We start from the raw sequence: 25568 nt of genomic DNA, 5'->3' as shown, positions 1-25568 counted from the left end.
ATACTGAACAAAAATAAACGCAACATGCAACAATTTCACTGTTCATATAAGGAGATCAGTCAATTTAAATAAACCACTTTCCCTCGGGTGAATCCCAGTTGAAACCGGACGCAGTTTGATTGTCATCTTAAGTGGAGGTCAAATTCACAAACGTTGACCCCTCGGCCCTCGATTTAGCAAGTGAAGAACCTTGGCCACTTGCGAGGTTGACATGACCCACAATTCAATGCAAACTGTTGGTCGCAAAGGGTGACATTTTATCAACAAGGCTGCATTTTCAGCATGTCCGAAAATTTTATATAAAGACATTGATTTTAGCATTGGCAAATTGGCTTAGTCTCGTAGTGAGGAGCCTATAAAAACGTAGCTAAATTCAGAAACATATTTTGGGGGATTCTGAAATTTATTGGAATAAATTACCAAACTATAAAACTAGCTAGCTAGCTATGGGTAACTCCTGTCAGTTAGTTTACTAGGGCTGCGTTCCACACACTTAAAAGACACCCTCGTCCACTTACCCTCGCCTTATGCCCTGGCGTAATCCCCATCGCCATCTTGGAGGGCGGTTCAAATGATTAGCCAAGCAAGGGAAGTTTGCAACATAAGCCCCTCAGCCCTCGTTTTTAGTCGGCTTTGCGAGTGTACAATGATGTTCACTCCGTGGCCTGAAATTCCCCATAATTCAATTCGCAACGATTGTACATAAGAAAAGTCAGCGAAAACTTAAAAAACAACATCAATGGAGAAGTCAACATACAAGTGTAAGTATAAACGAATGCAAATAAGTTATAAATTGTGCTACTAATGCACAACAGCACAAACACGTCTCGTAAAAAGTAAATATGTTTTTGTTTGGTTATCTTTTGGAAATTGTAGATAAAACACGTTCCTTCTTCAGAAGTTCCAGCTAGGCAGGCTAACGTTAAATAGCTAATTAGTTTGCTAGCTATCATACAGTAGGCGTATATTAATAATTATATATTTAATATAAGTAGACATGCACTCATAATTGACTCTAGTGCATATAAAGCACCCACAAGCTACAGGTGGCTGAAAACACAATCATCGCGGGATGAACGAGTGACTGCTATTGCTAAATCCAATTGCTAAATTCCCTCGTTCACATTTTGTTGATGTAATGATCATATAGTGACACTAGGTGGCAGAGTAACTCAGTGCAATTCAGTTCAAGTTGTACCTTTAGACAAGGAAATAATGTATCTGAGTTTATTTGTTCCGTTCTTGTATTGTCTGTTAGCCGTCCTGAGCCGGTGAGCTCTCTGGGCGATGTACTTACACAATGCCTTCAGAAAGTATTCATACTCATCACGTATTCCACATTTTGTTGTGTTTAGCCTGAAAAATGGATTACATGTTTTTTCTCTTTCCCATCTACACTCAAAGCAACACAGCATCCTTCACTCATGCTGCCAAATATACCCTCGTAAAACTGACTATCCTACCGATCCTTGACTTCAGCGATATCATTTACAAAATAGCCTCCAACACTCTACTCAGCAAATTGGATGCAGTCTATCACAGTGCCATCTGTTTTGTCACCAAAGCCCCATATACTACCCACCACTGCAACCTGTATGCTCTTGTTGGCTGGCCTTCGCTTCATATTCGTCGCCAAACCCACTGGCCCCAGGTCATCTATAAGTCTTTGCTAGGTAAAGCCCCGCCTTATCTCAGCTCACTGGTCACCATAGCAGCACTTACCCGTAGCACGCGCTCCAGCAGGTATATTTCACTTGTCACCCCCAAAGCCAACTCCTCCTTTGGCCGCCTCTCCTTCCAGTTCTCTGCTGCCAATGACTGGAACGAATTGCAAAAATCTCTGAAGCTGGAGACTCATATCTCCCTCACTAACTTTAAGCACCAGCTTTCAGAGCAGCTCACTGATCACTGCACCTGTACATAGCCCATCTGTAAATAGCCCATCCAACTACCTCATCCCCACACTGTTATTTATTGTATTTATTTTGCTCCTTTGCACCCCAGTATCTCTACTTGCACACTCATCTTCTGCACATCTATCACTCCAGTGTTTAATTGCTATATTGTAATTGTTTTGCCACTATGGGCTATTTATTGCCTTTACCTCCCTTATCCTACCTCATTTGCACACACTGTATATAGACTTTTTCTATTGTATTATTGACTGTATGTTTGTTTATTCCATGTGTAACTCTGTGTTGTTGTTTGTGTCGCACTGCTTTGCTTTATCTTGGCCAGGTCGCAGTTGAAAATGAGAACGTCTTCTCAACTAGCCTTCCTGGTCAAATAAAGGTGAAATAAATACAACTCAATACCCCATAAAGACAAAGTGAAAACATGTTTTTTGACATTTTTGCAAATGTATTGAATATGAAAAACTGAAATATCTATTTACATAAGTATTCATACCCCTGAGTCAATACTTTGTAGAATCACCTTTGCCAGTAATTACAGCTATGAGTCTTTCTGGGTAAATCTTTAAGAACTTTCCATACCTGGATTGTGAGAGCGGTACCCAGAAATGTGTTGTATTGGATTTGCCCCAAACATCTCTTTTCAGTGTCAAGGAGGTAATGTTGCCTACCTTCACCACTTGGAGGTGCCCCGTCAAGGAAATCCAGGACCCAGTTGCAGAGGGAGGAGTTTAGACCCAGGGCCGTGAGCTTTGTAATGAGATTATAGGGCACTATGGTATTGAAGGCCGAGCTGTAGTCAATGAACATATTGTCCAGGTGTGGGAGTGCAGTGCAATGGCGATTGAGTTGTCCGTGGATCTGTCAGGGCGGTAGGTGAATTGGGGAGGGAGGAGCTGATATGGTTTTTGTCTAGCCTCTCGAAGCACTTCATGATGACGGAAGTGGGTGCTACTGGTCTGTAGTCATTCAGTTCAGTTACTTTCCCTTTCTTGGGCATGGGGATGATAGTGGACATCTTGAAGCAGATGGGTATGGCGGCCTGAGCTAGGGAGAGATATCTCTGAAAATATCAGAGAACACAACAGCCAGCTGGTCTGCATATGCTCTGAGGGCATAGCTAGAGATGCCGTCTGGGCCGGCAGTCTTGCAAGGGTTAACACGTTTGAATGAATTACATACAGTACGTCCTCAGCGGAGACTGTGAGCATGTAGCCCACATTGTCATCGGGGGCTCTCCTTGGCAGCTCAGGGTTAGTTGGCAATGAGAAATCGGGAGGCCTGCGTCCATCCAGAGTAGTCGTGCACCGTACAACAGTTTTTTTGCCCATCGCCTCATTAACAGGGCATTCGCGATATGACGCTTTATCAAGCGGCAGCCGTGCTCCTGCTGTTCACAGTGTGGTTTTCCGACAACGATGAGACAGCCTATAGGGAGGAGGTCAGAGACAACAACCCCTCCCTCAATGTGAGCAAGACAAAAGAGCTGATCGTGGACTACAGGAAAATGCGGGACGAACAGGCCTCCATTAATTAATAAAGGTTCTTGTTACTTACAACCTCATGCTAATCGCATTAGCCTACATTAGCTCAACCGTCCTGCAGGGGACCCACCAATCCTGAAGAAGTTTTAATGGCTTGTAAGTGAGCATTTCACAGTAAGGTCTACACATGTTGTGACAAAGTTTGATTTGATTTGAAGATGCTTTTTCAGTGTCAAGGCAGCGGTGAACTACACCTTACCGTGAAATGTTTACTTACAAGCCCTTAACCAACAATGCAGTTCAAGAAATAGAGTTAAGAAAATATTTACAAAATAAACTAAAGTAAAAAAAAAATAATAATAATAAAGTAACACAAGAAAATGACATAACAATAATGAGGCTATATACAGGGGGTACCGGTACCGAGAAATGATTGTGTGTGTGCAAAATATATCAGATAATGCGAGCCAGTCCTGGTTCCCTGGATCAACAGGTGACAAAAAATAAATTAGGTCAAATAAAAAGTTTTTTTTTATTGACATGGCAACAAAAGTGACAAAGTAATCAAAGTGACATAGTAAAGGAATCAAATAAAATATATAAAACATTTTAAATAGGACTCAACTAAATAAGGTATAAAAGAAACACGCAGAGCAAAGAAAATAATATAAAACAAAAACACCCTATAGGCATATTGTATGGACATTGTTTGCCCATGTGCAGAGTAACTGCAGTGAATTAGCAGCATAGAATTATAATTCAAGTATATCTACATAGTGCAGTAAGGTGACGTTGTCACACCCTGATCTGTTTCACCTGTCTTTGTGATTGTCTCCACCCCCTCCAGGTGTCTCCTATCTTCCCCATTATCCCCTGTGTATTTATACCTGTGTTATCTGTTTGTCTGTTGCCAGTTGGTCTTGTTTTTGTCAAGTCAACCAGCGGTTTTTGTATCAGTGCCTGCTTTTACCCAGTCACTCTTTTCTCATCCTCTGGTTTTGACCCTTGCCTGTCGTGAGACCGCATGCCTGACCACTCTGCCTGACCCTACCTGCTGTCCTGTACCTTTGCCCCTGTAATAAACATTGTTACTTTGACACGGTCTGCATCTGGGTTTTACCTTTATCCTGATAGACATAACTATTGCATTGGTCCGGTAGACTAAAGTGATATAAGTATGTCTATGAATAAATGGTTAGTGTGTGGCAGGGTGCAGTAGTCAGCCCAGGGTTCAGCTGTTGGATCAGTCTTGGGGGTAGAGGCTGGCTTTGAGATAGGTTATCCGAGACCTGATGTTGACCATCAATTTAGCGGATCCCTCCCCTGTGCGCCGCCTTCTCCCACCTTCACGATCGGAGGCCCCTTTCAGGTAACTGGTGACCTGAATCTGGACCCCTTCATCCGTGGCATCCCGGGCTGCAGGGTTCATACGAATGGCTCCTATTCACAAAGTAAGAACATTGAGTTATATTTGAATTGCACAAAGTCTTACACAAGAAGTTACAAAAATACACTGCTCAAAAAAATAAAGGGAACACTTAAACAACACAATGTAACTCCAAGTCAATCACACTTCTGTGAAATCAAACAGTCCACTTAGGAAGCAACACTGATTGACAATAAATTTCACATGCTGTTGTGCAAATGGAATAGACAAAAGGTGGAAATTATAGGCAATTAGCAAGACACCCCCAATAAAGGAATGGTTCTGCAGGTGGTGACCACAGACCACTTCTCAGTTCCTATGCTCCCTGGCTGATGTTTTGGTCACTTTTGAATGCTGGCGGTGCTTTCACTCTAGTGGTAGCATGAGACGGAGTCTACAACCCACACAAGTGGCTCAGGTAGTGCAGTTCATCCAGGATGGCACATCAATGCGAGCTGTGGCAAAAAGGTTTGCTGTGTCTGTCAGCGTAGTGTCCAGAGCATGGAGGCGCTACCAGGAGACAGGCCAGTACATCAGGAGACGTGGAGGAGGCCGTAGGAGGGCAACAACCCAGCAGCAGGACCGCTACCTCCGCCTTTGTGCAAGGAGGTGCACTGCCACTGCCAGAGCCCTGCAAAATGACCTCCATGACCTCCAGACCTCCTGCTGGAGACTCCCTGTGGCGGGCCAGGCACCTGCAGGCTGACGTCAGTCGTCAGTTGAACAGTGTTTCCTTGGACACATTGGTTGAGCTGGCTTCCAGCGGGTCTTAAGAAGCACGGTTTGGCAGGTCATGTTTCGGAGGATGCATGACTCGACCTTCGCCCTCCGAGCCCGTTGGGGAGTTGCAGCGATGAGACAAGATCGACATTTTGGAGAATAAGGGGGTGAAATACAAAAGAATAACAAACAAAAAAGTACTTAAATGTCTGCAAGCTTGGGAATTTAAACAGGGCCAGTATTTGCTGCACAATTCTAGAGTGGTGATATATACCACCAGAAAGTTCAGTTTTTTTGGGGGGGGGGGGATTAGTCTGTGTCTTCAGAAAGTTCTTGGGTCTTTAGGCAGGTCTGGATGGTCATTGAAGATAACTGTCAATAGCTTCGAGAGTGCAATGTGAGGAATAATTTTGTCAATAGCCCAATATGCCAATTGTGTCCTAAAGTCCCCCTGTTCCTCTTCACTATCTTCTATGGTGCTTGAGGGAATGTCAGAAGGGGGGCCAAACTCAGCATCTAGTAAACAGTGGTTGGTTCTTTCCTGTGCCACATTGATTGCAGTTTGCCGATGGCCTATTGGATCCAAGCCATGATGACTTTCACTTTGAAGAGCATGCGCCCCAGTGGTACAGTCCGGAATAGCAGCAGCGAAAGCAGCAGTGGCGGGGTCTTAACTAGCAGCTACAATCTCCTGTATGTCCTTCTGAACTCCCCTCACTATTCTCCTCCTTTTAGTCCAGTAACTTGACATGGTTAACGTACCTTTCACTTAAAGCACAAAGGTAAGGCTTGTCTGTCAATGTGTCTGTAGGATAAACAACATATTTTTGTTGTTGCAAACAGCATTGTTTATAACAATTCTCAAAAGTTGATTCGATTGCAAGGCAAGGTAGTTTTCCTGGTGTATTTCTGAGTCTTTCCCTTTAATTAAATCACCAATAAAACAACCCCTCTCAACATTGATTGACCGGGGATAGAGGAATAGAAAGCCACAGATCTGAAGATGAAAATTACGAGGGTATCAAGTTGAAATGTCTCCAAATGTTACCACCTCCCAACATCAACATATGGAAGCGAAACAACCAGGAGCGGCGGGGTCTAAACTTGCAACGGTCACAACAAACTAACACTTTTATTTAATCAACACTGTTAAGTACAAGCATATTACGGTTATGATATTGCAGAGAACAATCTAATTATTATACTGAACAAAAATATAAAAAACATGCAACAATTTAAAATATTTTACTGAGTTACAGTTAATATAAGGAAATCACTCAATTGAAATGCATTCATTAGGCCCTATTCCATGGATTTCAGATGACTGGTGTCACGCCCTGATCTGTTTCACCTGTCCTGGTGATTGTCTCCACGCCCTCCAGGTGTCGCTTATTTTCCCCAGTGTATTTATCCCTGTGTTTCCTGTCTCTCTGTGCCAGTAAGTCAACCAGCGTGGTTTTCCCGTGCGCCTGCTTTTCTATTCTCTTTTACTAGTCCTCCTGGTTTTGACCTTTGCCTGTTTTTCTGGACTCCATTCTGGACTCCTGACCTCGACACTGCCTGCCATTCTGTACCTCTGGAACTCTGGACTGGTTCTGACCTTTTGCCTGTCCATGACCATTCTCTTGCCTACCCCTTTTGGATTGTTAATTAATGTCTTGGACTCTAACCATCTGCCTCCCGTGTCTGCATCTGGGTCTCGCCATGTGCACTTATAACTGGGAATACAGATATGCATCTGTTGGTCACAGATATCCTTTAAAAAAAATATATATATGGACATGGTTTAGAAAACCAGTCAGTATCTGGTGTGACCACCGTTTGCCTCGTGCAGCACGACATCTCCTTTGCATAGAGTTGATCAGGCTGTTAATTGTAACCTGTGGAATGATGTCCCACTCCTCTTCAATGGCTGTGCGAATTTGCTGGATATTGGCGGAACTGGAACACGCACTCGTACATGTCAATCCAGAGCATCCTACACATTCTCAATGGTTGACATGTCTGGTGAGTATGCAGGCCATGGACAGAACTGGGACATTTTCAGCTTCCAGGAATTGTGTACTGATCCTTGTGATATGGGGCCGTGCATTATCATGCTGAAACATGAGGTGATGACGGTGGATGAATGGCACGATACTGGGCCTCAGGATCTCGCCACAGTTTCTCTGTGCATTCAGATTGCCATTGATCAAATGTGTTTGTTTTCCGACGCTTATGCCTGCCCATATCATAACCCCACCGCCACCATGGGGCACTCAGTTCACGACGTTGACATCAGCAAACCGCTCGTCCACACGACACTATACACCTGATCTGCTCTTTTGAGGCCAGTTGGACATACTGTCAAATTCTCTAAAATGATGCTGGAGGCAGCTTATGGTAAAGAAAGGAATTATTTGGCAACAGCTCTGGTGGACATTCCTGCAGTCAGCATGCCAATTGCGCGCTCCCTCAACTTGAGACAGCTGTGGCGTTGTGACAAAACTGCACATTTTAGAGTGGCCTTTTTATTGTCGCCAGCACAAGGTGTACCTGTGTAATGATCATGGTGTATAATCAGCTTATTGATATGCCACACCTGTCAGGTGGATGGATTAGCTTGGCAAAGGAGAAATGCTCATTAACAGGGATGTAAAGGAATATGTGCACAAAATTTGAGCGAAATAAGCGTTTTGTGTTTATGGAACATTTCCAGGATCTTTTATTTCAGTTCATAAGACATGGGACCAACACTTGTTGCGTTTACATTTTTGTACAGTATAGTTTGGAAGGGGGTCACCCCTTACCCTCTTTTCCCCTGCCACCCTAGCCAACCCATCTGAGTTATTTCTGGAGTTTTGATTAGTTAGCGGGATGTTTCTCTCTCTCCTCCACGCTCTGTGATTGTATCAAATGTCTGTATAGGCCCGAGACTGAGCCTCGCTGCGTTCTAGACTTTAAACTCTTTGATAGCATCTCACTCAGTAGGATGACTGGTAGTAGGGGATAGTGTTTATCTCCTGCTAAGTGTGCACTTAAAAGAATGTTAATTAGAATAACGTGGCAGAGATCCCCCCCCCCCTTCCTGTATCACATCTCCAGGGAGTGGCTTGTCAGGAGAGCAGGATGGGATGTCTGCTGGGTAGACGCTCGAGGGCTTAGTTTGACAGAATGGGGCCATTTACGTTTATGACTTAACGTCCGATATGGAGCAATTTGTAATTATATGAATTGGGTCACTTCGCTGTTGATCTCACTTCTGAAGGTTTTGAAAGGCTTCATGCTGGTAATGGGCCTAGATGATCAACCCAAGTCAAAAGCTGACTATGGGCAATTCCACGGTAACAGATTTTTCACTTAAAATGTATGCCAAACAAAACCCATTGCTTACTAAGTTTAACACAACTCGATGCACAAGGAATACTTTAACAATTTACACTGAACATTTTACAAAAACACATTTACTGGAAGAACTTGGTAACAGAATTTCGGTAAAATCTCCCTCAGTTTGTTTTGTGTCCACGTTTTTTTTGAAAGAACTGTTATATGCATTTCTGTACCAAATTAAGTTTTAACAAGGTTTTCAGAAAGAATGGCGTGTCAGCTATGACATGACACCTGTAAAATGTATGTGAAACAGCAGAGTTGAAAAATATATGGCACATGGAAATCATAAGAGGGCAGTTTACGGAGATAGGTGGGATGGACTGAGAGTAGCTGAGGGGTGGGTTTACGGAGATAGGTGGGATGGATTGAGAGTAGCTGAGGGGTGGGTTTACGGAGATAGGTGGGATGGACTGAGAGTAGCTGAGGGGTGGGTTTACGGAGATAGGTGGGATGGACTGAGAGTAGCTGAGGGGTGGGTTTACGGAGATAGGTGGGATGGACTGAGAGTAGCTGAGGGGTGGGTTTACGGAGATAGGTGGGATGGACTGAGAGTAGCTGAGGGGTGGGTTTACAGAGATAGGTGGGATGGACTGAGAGTAGCTGAGGGGTGGGTTTACGGAGATAGTCAGGCCAAAACTTTGACTACAGTTATGCCGGAATCCACTCAGTGGCTGGATTCTCATGTACAGTTTAACAGAACAGAGACCCAGACCAAATGAAATCAAAGTACCACGATTCAATTTACAGGGTCATAAATAATCATTACTGACTGTAACAGAGGTTGACGTTTCATCTCTCATATAGTATTTAGAGTTCAATTTCATCACATACATTCTTTATTAGAAACTAAATTAACAACAATCTTATAAAAAATAAAAAAAATGATTTTGATATTAAACAGACACAAGAAAGAATGGTGTCACATGACACACTGACTAAAACAAATCTCTTTAGGTTATTGAACTACAGTAAATGAAGTGGATTTATACCCGGGAACGGAATTGCCCGTAACGGAATTTTATCATGTGTCCCTGATCTGTACTACACAGAAATGCATAATTATGGAAATGAATGTCATTATTTTAATGGATATGAGCTCTGGCCACAAACAAAACCAAATTTGGTCCGGACCAAATCTGAACCAATCATAGACATCTGTTTCACAAGTTTGGACATCAAAGTACAACACAATAGAGTACAGTACATTATAGTTTACTCAACTCGTGTGCTCTACTGTGTACTGTACTGAACTCTACTGTGCTGTACTGAACTATACTCTACTTTTCTTCACTGTGCTGTCTGAACTTGTGAACCCAACTGTGGTTTGTAACTACTATGATTTCCCATTGTAGCCAATTCAATTGCTGAAATTCCATTACCGATTTTGGTAACGGAATTTCGAGTTAATCAATTAACAATTCATAAAATTGATATCAGTAAAAACACTAACTAATTGATCGGTCTACCGTGTTGCATCTGTGAACTTTCATTTTCTTCCCTCATGACGGAGAGAAATTAAAAAATATCTTCAAGAAATTTTGGTTTTTGGTAACTGAATTAAGGCACAAGATAATGTTTCTAAAACTTACTGAAGGCAGAACAAATTCTCAAACTAAATATAAGTATTGATATTAGTTGGCAGAGGTCTTTACTTCAACATTTGTGTTTTGATGTATTTCTAAAACACTTTTTAAGAATCTTTCTGTTAAACTTATTTAATTTGCAAACATTTCTAAAACCATGTTTTCATTGAGTCATTTATGGGGTATTGTGTGTAGCTGGGTGAACAATACTATATATTTATTCCATTTTGAAATTCATGCTTTAACACAATAAAATGTGAAATAAGTCAAGGGGTATTAATACTTTCTGAAGGCCCTGTAGCATTTCTACGAGTGGTCTGAGGCACTTGGTAAATATGTGGGGGTTTTATCTAGTGCAACTTTAGTAACGATGCTTTTGGTAAACAGCTGAGATTTAACGACACCCCTACAAAGGTTCTAACGATGAACTTAGCCTTAAAATGCTTTTGGGAAACAGGACCCGGACAGGCTGTCCTCAGAATAGCAGGATGTCGTCACTTGTATTTATTATTGTATACTCACATTCCCCACTCAATCTATTTATTGTACTCTCAACTCAATCCAAAATACTTAGTTTATCATGTTAAACTCGTTCCCTCTCCTAGCTCCAGCCCGTCCCTGAAGAAGAGCTCTGCCCTTTCTGATTCCAGTGGCGTCGTCCAGACAACCGCATGCATCTGCGTCCCAAGCGGCGTGCTTCAGCAAGGGTGCAGAACGTGCTGCGGAGGGAGGCCAGGGCAAGAGACTCAGCCTAGCTCAGATGAAAATCCTACTGAGGTTCAGGGGCTCCTCCTCAGCACTGGTGAGACTAACACTCCTCTACTCCATTGTCAATCCCCAGTACCTGAAAGTGGGTCGTATTCATTAGTGCAAAATGTTGTAAAAAATGTGCTACGGAAAAACATTTAGCAATTCAGGTAGCCCCTCATTCTGGTCCCTTTTCTTCTGTTGTGTGTCTAGTGAATTCCTCCCGATCTCTACTTTTTACATAATATTGGAACTTGACCATTCCCGGGATAGATGACACTAGACACAGAATGGAGTTCTCAGCAGCTTCCATCCACTTCACTGAAAAGCCAGTTCAGATAAGGAAACTATGTCCAACCTCCTCCCCCCATGCCCTGAGTAGCTGGTCAGAGGGTAGATGGGGGCATTTTCTCCATCAGGGGAATGGAAGGGGAAAGTACCATTGATTGATAAGGCCCTCTAGCTATCTGATCTGACATTGGCCTAATGATGACTCGCATCACTCAAACATTGCGTCAATTAAAATATCTGCCAACATCTACTGCACACTTTCAAATCAGGTCCTGTATTCTCCTTCCCTGTACACAAATTCGCCTTTCCTCTAGTGATGTCTGGCCCGTCTCCCATTGACTTTGTAGAGGGAAAGGAAGGGGAATAGGGAGCCAAGAGATTTGCCAATAAATCAATCAAATTTAAATTGAAGCCCTTTTTACAACGGCAGTGCTTTTACAGTCTTCTGTTCAGCCTCATTGAGGAGGAATCCTTGGAAGGGCAGACAGGGTCAGCATGTAATAAGCCAGATACTCAGGGTCAGCATTTGGTAGGCCAGCCAGATAATGATCACAGCCAGGGTCAGCGTGTGATAGGCTAGCCTGATAACAATCACATCCAGCATCGGCATGTGATAGGTCAGGATCCAGATAATGATCACAGAGGAACAGGAAGCATTTAGTTAGAGCGAACCCGGTATCTATCATGGAGACAGTGGTACAAGGCCAAACAAGATTAGCACATAGGTTATGTCAGAGTCGGACACGTAGTTATTTTGGCCAATTCTGGGGTAAAAGGTACAATACTAAATTGTAAGGGATTGTTTTGTCTTTGATGCTTAAATGTTTTTTAAGACCAATGAGTGTGCCTATCTGTCTCCGGACTTGAACCCCATTAAAAACCTGTGGTTTGAATTGAAGCAGGCAGTCCATAAGCGCAGACGAAGGATATCAAGGATCTGGAAAGATTATCTATGGAGGAATGGTCTAAGATCCCTCCCAAAGTGTTTCCCAATCTCATATAACATTTTAGAAAAAGCCTCAGTGTTATCCTCGCAATGGTAGGGTCCTCGAGTACTTAAAACAAGGGTGCCAATAATTTTGACACCCTTTCATTATGACGTTGTATTAATTAATATTTTGTTTAACAATATTTATCAGAGAAATTGTGTTGGTATACAATAATTTCTCAAATGTAGCATACGATATAGCTCGGTATTTTTAAAATGTGTTTTATGCAGTCTTTTTTTCTCATCAAGGGTGCCAGAAATGATAAACCTGACTGTATATTGTTGATATATTCGTGTGACTTCCTGGTAAGCGAGTCCTCCTTAGCCACTTTTTCACCAAGGTATTTTTACCCTCCAATTTCAAGGTCACCGGTCACTCGCCCTGGCATAAAATAACAGTATGTAAAAGAGCTCCACAAGCTCCACAAAAGAGCTCCACAAGCTGTGTACCAGGCCCCCATAGACATGCGTGGTTGTGAGAACTGATACCCCTTAAGCAGCACTCTGAAGATAAGGGGAAAAATGTTGTCTCTCTCCTCTCAAGTTTTAATGTCACATGCAAAAGTACAGTGAAATGCCTTTCTTGCAAGCTCTAAACCCAAAAATTCAGTAATAACTTAAGGTAGAACAAAAACACACAAATTAAAATAAGAACACGAGAAAGTAAGATGCTATATACAGGGTCAGTTCCAATATGATATTTACAATGTGTAGGGATACTGGAGTGATGGAGTTAGATATGTATAGGGGTAAGGTGACTAGGCATCAGGATATTTGATGAACAGAGTAGCAGCAGCATACATGATGATTGTATATGAGTGCATGTGTTTAGAGTCAGTATGAATGTATGTACATATTGTGTGTGAGCAAATGGTGGAGTGAATGTTTGTCTGTGTCGACGTGTCAGTGTGCATGGAGACAATGCACTAATAAAATACAAAGGTCAACTCAGTCTGTGTAGCCATTTGTTTGCTATTTAGTTAGTTATTTATTTCACCTTTATTTAACCTGGTAGGCCAGTTGAGAACAATTTCTCATTTAACTGCAACCTGGCCAAGATAAAGCAAAGCAGTGCAACACAGAGTTACATGGGATAAACAAACGTATGGTCAATAATACAGTAGAAAAGTCTATATACAGTGTGTGCAAATGTAGTAAGATTAGGGAGGTAAGGCAATAAATAGGCCATAGTGGCAAAATAATTACAATTTAGCAATTAAACACTGGAGTGATAGATGTGTGCAAGTAGAGATACAAAGGAGAAAAAAACAAGCATGGATGGGGTAGTTGGATGGGCTATGTACAGGTGCAATGATCAGTAAGCTACTCTGACAGCTGATGCTTAAAGTTAGTGAGTCTCCAGCTCAGTGATTTTTTTTGTTTGTATTTTTATATTTTGCAATTCATTCCAATCATTGGCAGCAGAGAACTGGAAGGAAAGGTGGCCAAAGGGAGAGTTGGCTTTGGGGGTGACCAGTGAAATATACCTGCTGGAGCTCATGCTACGGGTGGGTGCTGCTATGGTGACCAGTGAGCTGAGATAAGGCGGGGCTTTACCTTGTAAAGACTTATAGATGACCTGGAACCAGTGGGTTTGGCGACGAATATGAAGTGAGGGCCAGCCAACGAGAGCATACAGGTCGCAGTGGTGGGTAGCATATGGGGCTTTGGTGATAATCCCAGGCTTTTGAGGAAGCAGTGAACCTTCACTGTGGGGACAATGTCACTGATGCATTTCCGAAAGAAGCCGGTGACCGAGGTGGTTAGCTCGTTGACGTTATCGGCGGAGTCTCTAATCAGCGCTAGCAAAGCAGTCCTGTTCCCAACGGAGCAAGTCACGGGTACTTTCTGTTTAAGCTTCTGTATTTGCCGAATGGCGGACAAGGGAGGGCCTTGTATGCTTGCTTGTGGGTAGAATAGTGGTCTAGAACTTTATCGCCCCTAGTGGCGAGGGTTATGTGTTGATGGAAGTTGGGCATCACGTGCCTTAATGATGCAGAATTAAAATCACCAGCAACCAGAAAAGCAGCCTCTGGATGTATGCTTTCCTGCTTGTTTATAGCCTCATAGTGTTCGTTAAGTGCCAGCTTATTTTTCTTGTCCCGAGGTGGAATATATACAACAGTCAGGATAACAGCTGAAAACTCCTTCAGTAGGTAGAAGGGTCGGCATTTGACCACCAGGTATTCCAAGACAATGCGTGGATACTTCCACCGCACTCGAGTCAGCACACCTGTTGTTGATAGAGACAAACCCCTCTCCCTATCAATTTCCTTGACTCCTCTGTCCTGTCTGCATGGTGAATGGAGAATCCATCGACTTGGATAGCAATGGTGTGGGTGTGTGTTGTCCAGAAACATGTTTCTGAAAAGCATAGAATATTGCAGTTTCGAGAGTCCCATTGGTAGCAAATCCACGATCGTAGGTCATCCATCTTATTATCAAGTGACTGTACATTGACCAATAGAATGAAGGGAAGAGGTGGCCGGTTTTCCCGTCTCCTTGATCTCACCAGGACTCCACCTGTCTTTCCTTTGTAAGGTAGGCATTTCCTCTTGGGTAGTCTGAAAATTTGCGTCGGAATTACAGTAATCGCTGCCAAAGGTGCTTCAACAAAGTACTGAGTAAAGGGTCTAAATACTTACGTATATGTGATATTTCAGTTGTTGTTTTTTTATAAATAGGTAAAAAAAAAAAACGTAATGCCTTGTCATTATGGGGTATTGTGCGTAGATTTATGAGGGGGCAGGGACTATTTAATCAATTTTAGAGTAAGTCTAACCTAACAAAATGTGGAAAAAGTCGAGGGATGAACTGTATATTGAAAATACCCGTGACAGTGTGAGCCCCCTCCAGGCGCCTGGGTCCTTCCCTTGTCTGGTACCCCGACCTGCATTCAGCTAATTCCCCTGACTCTCCTTGTGGTGCCATACTTTCCCCTCTTGTGTTTTTAATCCCAACCGGAGCATCTGCCTCCAGTTGACAGGAGAGCAGGCAGAACAATGTGTCACTCGTGGGCTTTGACACCGGGAGATAGTGAGAAGCCACCAGATGACAAAGGGAGAGGGCGATGGCCTTGGAGGCATTTTAGACAGGCACGCAGGAGGAAACGCACTACGCTCAGTTAAACGCTTAGCTCACGTGTAGGGATTTGCCAGGTTTTAAGTGAATTATTTTAAGCATCTCACACCGACACAAAAACTGCAGTCACACACACACCCTGCTGCCTAACATGCACTACTGCCGCATATATACAGTGGGGAGAACAAGTATTTGATACACTGCCGATTTTGCAGGTTTTCCTACTTACAAAGCATGTAGAGGTCTGTAATTTTTATCATAGGTACACTTCAACTGTGAGAGACGGAATCTAAAACAAAAGTCCAGAAAATCACATTGTATGATTTTTAAGTAATTAATTTGCATTTTATTGCATGACATAAGTATTTGATCACCTACCAACCAGTAAGAATTCCGGCTCTCACAGACCTGTTAGTTTTTCTTTAAGAAGCCCTCCTGTTCTCCACTCATTACCTGTATTAACTGCACCTGTTTGAACTCGTTACCTGTATAAAAGACACCTGTCCACACACTCAATCAAACAGACTCCAACCTCTCCACAATGGCCAAGACCAGAGAGCTGTGTAAGGACATCAGGGATAAATTGTAGACCTGTACAAGGCTGGGATGGGCTACAGGACAATAGGCAAGCAGCTTGATGAGAAGGCAACAACTGTTGGCACAATTATTAGAAAATGGAAGAAGTTGAAGATGACGGTCAATCACCCTCGGTCTGGGGCTCCATGCAAGATCTCACCTCGTGGGGCATCAATGATCATGAGGAATGTGAGGGATCAGCCCAGAACTACACGGCAGGACCTGGTCAATGACCTGAAGAGAGCTGGGACCACAGTCTCAAAGAAAACCATTAGTAACACACTACGCCGTCATGGATTAAAATCCTGCAGCGCACGCAAGGTCCCCCTGCTCAAGCCAGCGCATGTCCAGGCCCGTCTGAAGTTTGCCAATGACCATCTGGATGATCCAGAGGAGGAATGGGAGAAGGTCATGTGGTCTGATGAGACAAAAATAGAGCTTTTTGCTCTAAACTCCACTCGCCGTGTTTGGAGGAATAGAAGGATGAGTACAACCCCAAGAACACCATCCCAACCGTGAAGCATGGAGGTGGAAACATCATTCTTTGGGGATGCTTTTCTGCAAAGGGGACAGGACGACTGCACCGTATTGAGGGGAGGATGGATGGGGCCATGTATCGCGAGATCTACACCAACAACCTCCTTCCCTCAGTAAGAGCATTGAAGATGGGTCGTGGCTGGGTCTTCCAGCATGACAACGACCCGAAACACACAGCCAGGGCAACTAAGGAGTGGCTCCGTAAGAAGCATCTCAAGGTCCTGGAGTGGCCTAGCCAGTCTCCAGACCTGAACCCAATAGAAAATCTTTGGAGGGAGCCGAAAGTCCGTATTGCCCAGCGACAGCCCCGAAACCTGAAGGATCTGGAGAAGGTCTGTATGGAGGAGTGGGCCAAAATCCCTGCTGCAGTGTGTGCAAACCTGGTCAAGAACTACAGGAAACGTATGATCTCTGTAATTGCAAACTAAGGTTTCTGTACCAAATATTAAGTTCTGCTTTTCTGATGTATCAAATACTTATGTCATGCAATAAAATGCAAATTAATTACTTAAAAATCATACAATGTGATTTTCTGGATTTTTGTTTTAGATTCCGTCTCTCACAGTTGAAGTGTACCTATGATAAAAATACAGACCTCTACATGCTTTGTAAGTAGGAAAACCTGCAAAATCATCAGTGTATCAAATACTTGTTCTCCCCACTGTATATCTCACTCACCGTGTTAGTTTTCATAGAGGAGGTTTTAAACTCTATAGCGTACCAACCAGATTCCCCCTGTCCCCCTCTATGGCGTGCCAACCAACGATTAGGGTTCATCCCTTCTCCCTCTCTTTCCACTGCATCATAACGGCATCTCGTGATATGGCATTATTGTAGAAAGGCATCCAGAAGGCTGGGCAGGTTTTTTATTTAAGTAGGCAAGTCAGTTAAGAACAAATTCTTATTTTCAATGACGGCCTAGGAACAGTGGGTTAACTGAATTTTGAGCCCTACCCCTACAGTACATCACAAACTCCTGCTGTTTAGTACTGTATCAGATTATGTCAGCGTCCCAAATGGCACCCTATTCCCCCACATAGTGCACTACTTTTGAACAAGAGGGTAAGGAAGATGGTTCCTCTTTTTCCAGACACTCTCACACCATCCTGTATCCATTCAACACGTGCCACTCTGTCCACCTGTCATTACCTCTGGAAATGAAAGCAGAACAACAACATGACAAAATAATCCAGCTAAAGCCAGCCTGTAGTCGTCTCCATTATGCATCTGTCAGCGCCCTCAAAGGGCATCTCTCTCCAGTCTCCAAACCAGCTTCCTGGGGGTTTTCCAGGGTACCTCATACCCTGTGTGCATCCCAATTCTTCACACTTCTTCCTACCATGAAGGGGAGTGTGAAAGTGCACACTTTAAAAGAAGTGGGACACTGCCATAGTTTAGAGCAGAAGGACTAAACTATTGGTCAGGTCATGCCTGACATTTATTCCTGATTATTATTTGACCATGCTTGTCACTTATGAACATTTTGAACATCTTGGCCATGTTCTGTTATAATCTCCACCCGGCACAGCCAGAAGAGGACTGGCCACCCCTCATAGCCTGGTTCCTCTCTAGGTTTCTTCCTAGGTTTTGGCCTTTCTAGGGAGTTTTTCCTAGCCACCGTGCTTCTACACCTGCATTGCTTGCTGTTTGGGGTTTTAGGCTGGGTTTCTGTACAGCACTTCGAGATATTAGCTGATGTACGAAGGGCTATATAAAATAAACTTGATTTGATGTTAAAGGGAATGGACTACTGTGACTGCAGGCTTTGTCTCGATCCATCCTCGGCGCTTTGGAGTATCGATGTGTTCTGAATCTCCCCACTCACTGTAAACCCAGTGTGCCACCACCATCCACCAGTGCCGTAGGAGTCAAGGGAAGTGATGCCTGTTGAAGCCCCAGAGACAAGGTCATAACAGCACAGCAACCAGCCTGGCTTGGGGCAGCACAGGGAGGACTGAGGGAGGGAGAGAGATTAGGGAGGGAGGGAGGATAAGGGGGCAAGAGAGGAGAGAGAGGGGGAGGGATGATAGAGGGGAAAGGAGGGGGAGAGAAAGGCTGGTATTTATGGAACATAGCCTATTAATAGAAGACAAAGAGCCCATCTGCAGAATTTATTGGTTGTGTTTGTTAGCATGCATGTTGTTCGAAAGTGCTTGTCTCTATGTGTCTGTTTCTATACTTTTATTTTAGAATTAATCTGCTAGCCCATCCCTTATTTTAGATCAAAGGAAAATAACTTCTGAAATATGCAAGGAGAAGAGAGATTGCTTATGACCTCTGTTTACATAAAAAATATGTGGTACCTTTTGCTGTTTGAATGCTGAAGTCAAAGACCCAGCAGGTGCTGTTGGCATTCCAGGCATGATCAGTCTAGTCCAGAAGGATCTAGGCTAGTGCTGACCTGTCTCTCTCTGGAAGTCTGGTGCAGAGTATGGAGAAGTTGCCCCTAAGATAGATGCTGATCTTGGGTCAGTTTTACATTTCTGCCACTAATGGTGAAGGTTAGGATTAGGGGAGGAGGGGAGCCTCTGTTGCTGGGGAACAGGTGGGAAGGACTGTATGGGGCAGCACAGGAATCCAGAGGAGAGGAGGATGAGTCACCACAACCTGAAACTGCAATGCACATTTAATTGGGATGGAATTAAGATGTTGACCTCATTTCATCACAAAGCATCTTTAATTGCTTGAATATGTAGGTTGCACATGCAGTTTAGGCAAGGAATTGGTTACCTTTACTCTAGGTGTGTTTACTCTCAAAGGATGGGACAGACATTCTGGAAAGGTGGGAGGGTTTAACGTGTTTTGCTTCTGCATGCATTGGTGACCTTTGACTTCTAGACGTGTTTGTTTACGTTCAGCGGTGAAGGGTTCAACTTTTAGGTATTTTGTTGGAGTTTTTGTTTAGGAGTTTGCCCTTCAAATGCTCGGACTGCACATACTAGGCACCTATCTTGCCTATCCTGAGTCCTGTCAAACTAGCAAATGTATTGGCCCCCTCAGATCTACATACCCTCAGTCTACATGCTACTAGACTGCTCTATGCCTGTATCTCTGCACCCATGCCAGAATCAACAGGTTTGAATGAGCTGATGAATGCATTGCACTCTCCTTAGCCAGTGACTTACGTGTAGGTATTCAACACAGACGATACATGTCACAGGATTAGGGTTAAATTAGACACTGCACATGATCAGGCAAGATTTCATTGGGTCGGTGTCATGGTTCTCGTCACTATTCGACAAACATGTCATTGATGGGTCTTTCCGGAGTGGGTTGGTGAGTTTTTGTACCGCCTGCCAGCGGCGATACCATAGCCTTAGCCTGTCCATCAGAGGTGCCTGGGCAGCCTAGACACACCCACCCCCTTTGCCGCCACGTCCTATCTAAACCCCTTAAGGAGTGTCAAACTCATTCCACAGAGGGCCAAGTGTCTGTAGGTTTTCGCTCCACCCTTGTATTTCATTGAATTAAGGTCACTAATTAGTAAGGAACGCCCCTCACCAGGTTTAGATCTTAATTGAAAGGAAAAAACTAAAACCTGCAGACACTTGGCGCTCCGTGGAATGAATTTGACACCCCTGCCTTAAGGGCAGCATTCTCTGTTGGATTGAGTTCTTCCCTTTCAGTGTCTAAAGAACTATCCACACTTGCATACTTCTTGGTATGAAGCAATTTATTAGGCATGCATTCTAAATGGTATGCTAGTATGGACAAGTGGGTGGACTCACTACTAGCCAATCATGGACATTACGTGATCAAAAAGTGTAAGGGGATACCAAGTTTGGACAACCTGCAGAGTGGGTGTACCAGAGATGTCTCCATATTCAGACCCAGTGTATAAAACATTAGGAACAACTTCCTAATATTGCGTTGCACCCCCTTTTATCCTCAGAATAGGCTCAATTCATTGGGGCATGATCTCTTCAAGGTGTCAAGTGTTCCACAGGAATACCGGCCCATGTTGACTCCAATGCTTCCCACAGATGTGTCATGTTGGTTGGATGTCCTTTGGGTGGTGGACCATTCTTAATGGGAAACTTGAGTGTGAAACCCAGCAGCGTTGCAGTTCTTGACACACTCAAACCGTTGCGCTTGGAACCTACTACCATATCCTGTTCAAAGGCACTTAAATATTTTGTCTTGCCTATTCACCCTCTGAATGGCACACATACACAATCCATGTCTCAAGGCTTAAAGATCCTTAAAGTCTCCTCCCACTCATCTACACTGAGGTGAAGTGTATTTACCAGGTGACATCAATAAGGGATCATAGCTTTCACTTGGATTCACCTGGTCAGTCTATGTCATGCAAAGAGCAGGTGTTCCTAATGTTTTGTTCACCCTTAACATTGCTTATGAGCCGATTGTTAAACGTTTAGGGGAGCATTGGCTATTTTGAGGGGGATTTGGGGTAATGTTTCTGATGGAGGATTTTATTGTGAGCTCTCCTCGCTACAGCTTGAGAAGTCCAGGCATCTATCAACCTACATTTCTATTGGTGGCCTATTCTGGGACAGACAAAGTTAGTAGTCATTGCTGTTCACATTTTGTCACCATGGCACTGTTAGATTATTTTGTTAGGATCACCTATAAATACAACTTTTACTGTCTACTTTTATACAAAGGCTGCATAGCAGATATGAATCAGCCTAAGTAAATGTATTTCTTGATATAGATCAGTAGAACAATCTGTATGCAGTGGTGGTCATTTTTAGGCCAGTGTTGTATTTTCCCCTCAATATTGGTGGCACACAGTTTTTGTCCCCAGTCCAAATATATTGTTCACATATAAATTCAGTATTTTTCAACTTAATGTTGGTTCCTCACCCTGAAAGTAGACTATGGGTTAGGAGAAACTGTCATCCATGGCTCTGTTTTCTTTTAAGACACCACTAACTTTAGCCACCTGAGCTAGCTGCCTGTAGCTAAAGTTAGCTTAAGTTTGTCATGGCTGTTTAGAGAACCAAACCATAGATTACAGTTTATTCTGGCCCATAGACTACCTTCAGGGAGAGGAACCATCTAACATGATGTTGTTGTAAAATACTGAACTTCCCCTTTAATATGTATGTAAAAATCAGATGCGAAAACAAGTGGATACCTGGTAGGTTCCACTATCAAAGACTGTCACTGTCTGTATGGTGCTTTTATTATTTTAAAATGTATTGAACTAATGCTAATAGTCAATATTGATTTATTTGTCTGAAGTTCCCTGCCTATGATGTGCAAAATGATATGTGAAAATAGCACACCTGATTGTGCAGATTTTTGGCCATATTACCATTGACTAACTTCCCTTATGGCCTTATGACCCTGCAAAAAAAATAAGGCGATATCTATACATCACCACCGAATCTAAATAGGGGAAACGTTTTCAGCGTGTCCGAGAGTATCGTTCTGTTTTCATAGTTTTTTTTCGTCTTCCAGGGAGCACTTTAATCCAGAGTTTGCTGGAGGATGTGAGTATGGATTAGGGTTGTTGGCATGGGAAGTGGCTCCAGTGACAGTCCGTGACAACACAACCGGGTAAATCAAGAACATTTAAACTCCCAGTCCCCTCCCGCCTCTGCTGTTGAACGATTGGTTGAACAGCTGTTGGGCTCGGCCTCTGCTGCTCTCTGCTTTATAAAGCTGGAAACACCAGGCTCCGTCAAACAGAGATAGAGAGAAGCTCCTGCTTGTTTAATACACTGGTTCAGCAAAACTTTACTTAGAGAACTTCTGTCAACTGGTTGAGAAACTAGTCCTCCATCTGTTTGACTAGTCTAGACCCTCCGCAGCAGTATGGCTACCTTCGTCTCGGTGAGTTGTTTTGCCCAGCATCAGCATTCAGCGCTGTCAACAGCCTGACCCCGAATATACTGACACTGCCTTTTTCTTTCTGGTTCCTATAACACCTATGGATGCAGTTTGCCTCAGGGAAATTATGAATGTTTGGGATGTGCTTGTCAGTGATGTTGTTTTTGGGGTGTCCTTTTCTCGGTTAACCCAGAACTAAAATCTAAAAATGTTTACGTAGTCTGTCAATGAGAGATTATGGGAGTCCTGACTTCGTTGGGTGGGGTAGATGACTTGATTTTGTCATCGTTCTGTTACTACAAGCATAACACTTTGATCTGCTTGAGTAAGGATTTGCTCATGGGTGACTGACTGATGGCTGTTATTTTTATGTGCTGCAGGGCACGTTATAGGCTGGTAACGTTTCAGTGGACCTTGTGACAGGCCCGTTGTGTGGCTGTTTATAGTCCCAAATCATAAAACGACCACACGCACTTTAAACTTTCAGGCCACAAAGGGTTGTTGTTGGGCAGGACAGGCAGGGTTCCAGGAGATGCCAATCATTGTCTTGTATCACATGAACAACATTGTGACATTGACTCCCAGTGGTTTAGTTTCAAGTGTGTATTGCATTTACAATGTCATATAGTAAATCTATTAGGCTAGATGTCATAGGCTTTGCATGTGCCTCATTGCATTTGATTTACCTGCACACAATATTTCATGGAAAAGCGCAACGAGGAAATATTTGAAATGCTGAGAATGACTGAGTGACAGTCTTGAGCAGGGGTTGGAAGCAAAAGATTTTTCTAATCGTTTAGTTTTGAACAACTTTTATTTAATTTTCTTTCCAACCAGCAAAATGAAGTTCTGAACTGGTTCAACCAAGAAACGTAACGGTTTAGATCCTGTTTTTGCTTTACCTCTTAAGTCATTACTCTGTTCCCTATGTAGTTCATTACTTTTGACCAGGGATCATAGGGTCTTTGTCCTTGTAAGGATCGATTTGGAAAAACATCTCCACAGGAGAATCATGTTCCTTATGTGAAATGAAATGGAAAGGAGTTTGTTACCTGTAAAGACAGACCCATCATTACTCATATTTATAATCTCATCCCGTCCGCCTCTCCCCATCACAGATGGCTACCTGCCACACCTATAACAACACGTCCAGGCACAACGGTGTCAACAGGGACTTCATGGCCGCTCTCTCCAAGAGCCACGGGAGCACAGGCAAATGCAACAGTCCCCAGTCGACCAACAGAACCAATGCCATAGGCATACCAAAGTCTGCCCCCAATGACAAGACACCCTGCAGTACGCCAAGGTAAACAAACAATAGCAGGCCTCTGGTACCTACATTGTCACCTATTTTATTTATATAGTCTACATCTCGCCTAGGTGAAAATCAGCATTTAAGGGACTTCTTGAGAAGTGAGGGCAATGGATGATATCAGTAAACTGATGGACACTGTGTGGTCCTACACTTTTCAATAGGTCACCTTTAATCTGTGTCAGTGTGTAGATTCTGACATGACTATTTCCAGGTCGATATCCTCTGAGACCACCAGTTCCTCCTTGGCCTCCAAGCCCACCAGTGTGAAGAAGTCTGCCTTCTCCCGCCTCAAGAGGTTCCTCATGCTGGAAGACCAAGACCAAGGGGAGGACTCAAAGACTTACTCTCCTCCCTCTTAATGACTGACAAACACTTGGCTCCACTGCAATGACCCAACAGTCAGCCATTTTACCACCATGATATGACACTGACGCACCAGGCTCTCTGGCCTGCTTGCAATTCAGAATGGTCCTCCTGGAATTCAGGACGGGGGATGGGTCAGCAGTCAGTCAAGAAGTAATACAGGGCCTCCTGTTGCACTAACTTTTTTTAATTTTTAAATATACTTCACATGCCCCCCCCCCCCCCCCCCCCCAACTACCCCTGAGGTCCCCCTTCCGTAGAGCTGTTCAAACATAATGGCCCCACACCACGGCATCGTTCAGGAATTCCATTGTCCCTATGGATGGCGGGAACGGCATTGGAAGCAAAGCTCCCCCTTTTCTTCCATGTTATTTATGACGGGGCAAGCAGAGTAACTTATTTCGAGTTATAGGCTGTTTTGATTGAGAGGGTGATTTTTATTTGTTACAAACACATTTATATGATAAATTACTTACACATTTATATTTACGCTTAAGTTTCATGCTTCTTGAAGTATGTTTTTATTTTTTACTTGGTTGTCATTTATTTTTGTAAACTTAACTTTCTCACTCTTCTCTTGAGGTTACCAGAGCGGATCTGTAGCTGTTTACAGGATTGTTTGTGTGGCTCTACTATTTTATGATCACTGCCAAATGTTTTACTTTTATGTAAAGGTCAAATTTTTGTATACTGATGGTTTTGAGATCATATTTGGATGAATGGGACGCATCAACTGTTAACATTGAAATTGTTTATATGCCTGAACTTTAATGACAATGCAAATGTGACTTTCAGTAGTTTCATGTTTGTTGAAGATGGGTTTTGCTGTTTGAAGGCTTCACTTTTTACCTGTTAGTTTTGAAGATTAAAAAATATATATGTATTTTAGATTTACAATGTCTATTAGACTGCTTTTGTTCCAACACACTTTATTGTATTTAGTGACATGTTTAATTAATCCAATGTGTGGGTCTGTAGCATTTCACAGAATACTGAAATACCTCACATTTTATATTCCTTTTACACCTTGCTTCTGTGAAATAGAGATGTTTTCAGGTGTTCTTATCACTGTGTTACATGATAGAACTCCAAGAAGATATGTCTACCCAATTGTCATACTTGAGTAAAAGTAAGGACACTTTAATAGAAAATGCCTCAAGTGAAAGTCACCCAGTAAAATACAACTTGAGTAAAAATCTAAAAGTATTTGGTTTTAAATGTACTTTTATCAAAAGTATAAATAACTTTTAATTCCTTTAAGCAAACCAGACGGTGCCATTTTGTTATTCACGGCTCGCCAGGGACACACTCAGACATAATTTACAAATCGTGTTTAGTGAGTCCGTCAGCTCAGAGGCAGTACGTATGACAAGGGG

The 25568-nt window shown here is 43.0% G+C and overlaps 1 protein-coding gene across 3 annotated transcripts; it reads left to right on the top strand.

Annotated features, from left to right (window-relative positions):
• The first annotated feature begins 640 nt into the window (after positions 1-640).
• On the top strand, positions 641-25089 carry LOC139559313 (UPF0711 protein C18orf21 homolog). Of its 3 annotated transcripts, XM_071375202.1 has the most exons (4): positions 641-761; positions 11101-11297; positions 23633-23820; positions 24041-25089. In XM_071375202.1, exons 2-4 carry the CDS (start codon positions 11256-11258, stop codon positions 24186-24188), a joined length of 378 nt encoding a protein of 125 aa, XP_071231303.1. In that variant the 5' UTR covers positions 641-761; positions 11101-11255; the 3' UTR covers positions 24189-25089. The 3 variants fall into 3 exon arrangements, with proteins under 3 accessions (XP_071231303.1, XP_071231302.1, XP_071231304.1); XM_071375201.1 differs by lacking the exons at positions 641-761; positions 11101-11297 and adding an exon at positions 21085-21237; XM_071375203.1 differs by lacking the exons at positions 641-761; positions 11101-11297 and adding an exon at positions 22357-22517.
• The last annotated feature ends 479 nt before the right edge of the window (positions 25090-25568 follow it).

Source organism: Salvelinus alpinus, chromosome 29 (assembly GCF_045679555.1).
Source record: "Salvelinus alpinus chromosome 29, SLU_Salpinus.1, whole genome shotgun sequence".
In the NCBI taxonomy this organism is placed as follows: domain Eukaryota; kingdom Metazoa; phylum Chordata; class Actinopteri; order Salmoniformes; family Salmonidae; genus Salvelinus; species Salvelinus alpinus.
The sequence above is the reverse complement of the archived record's forward strand: the minus strand, read 5'-3'. Positions and strand labels throughout refer to the sequence as shown.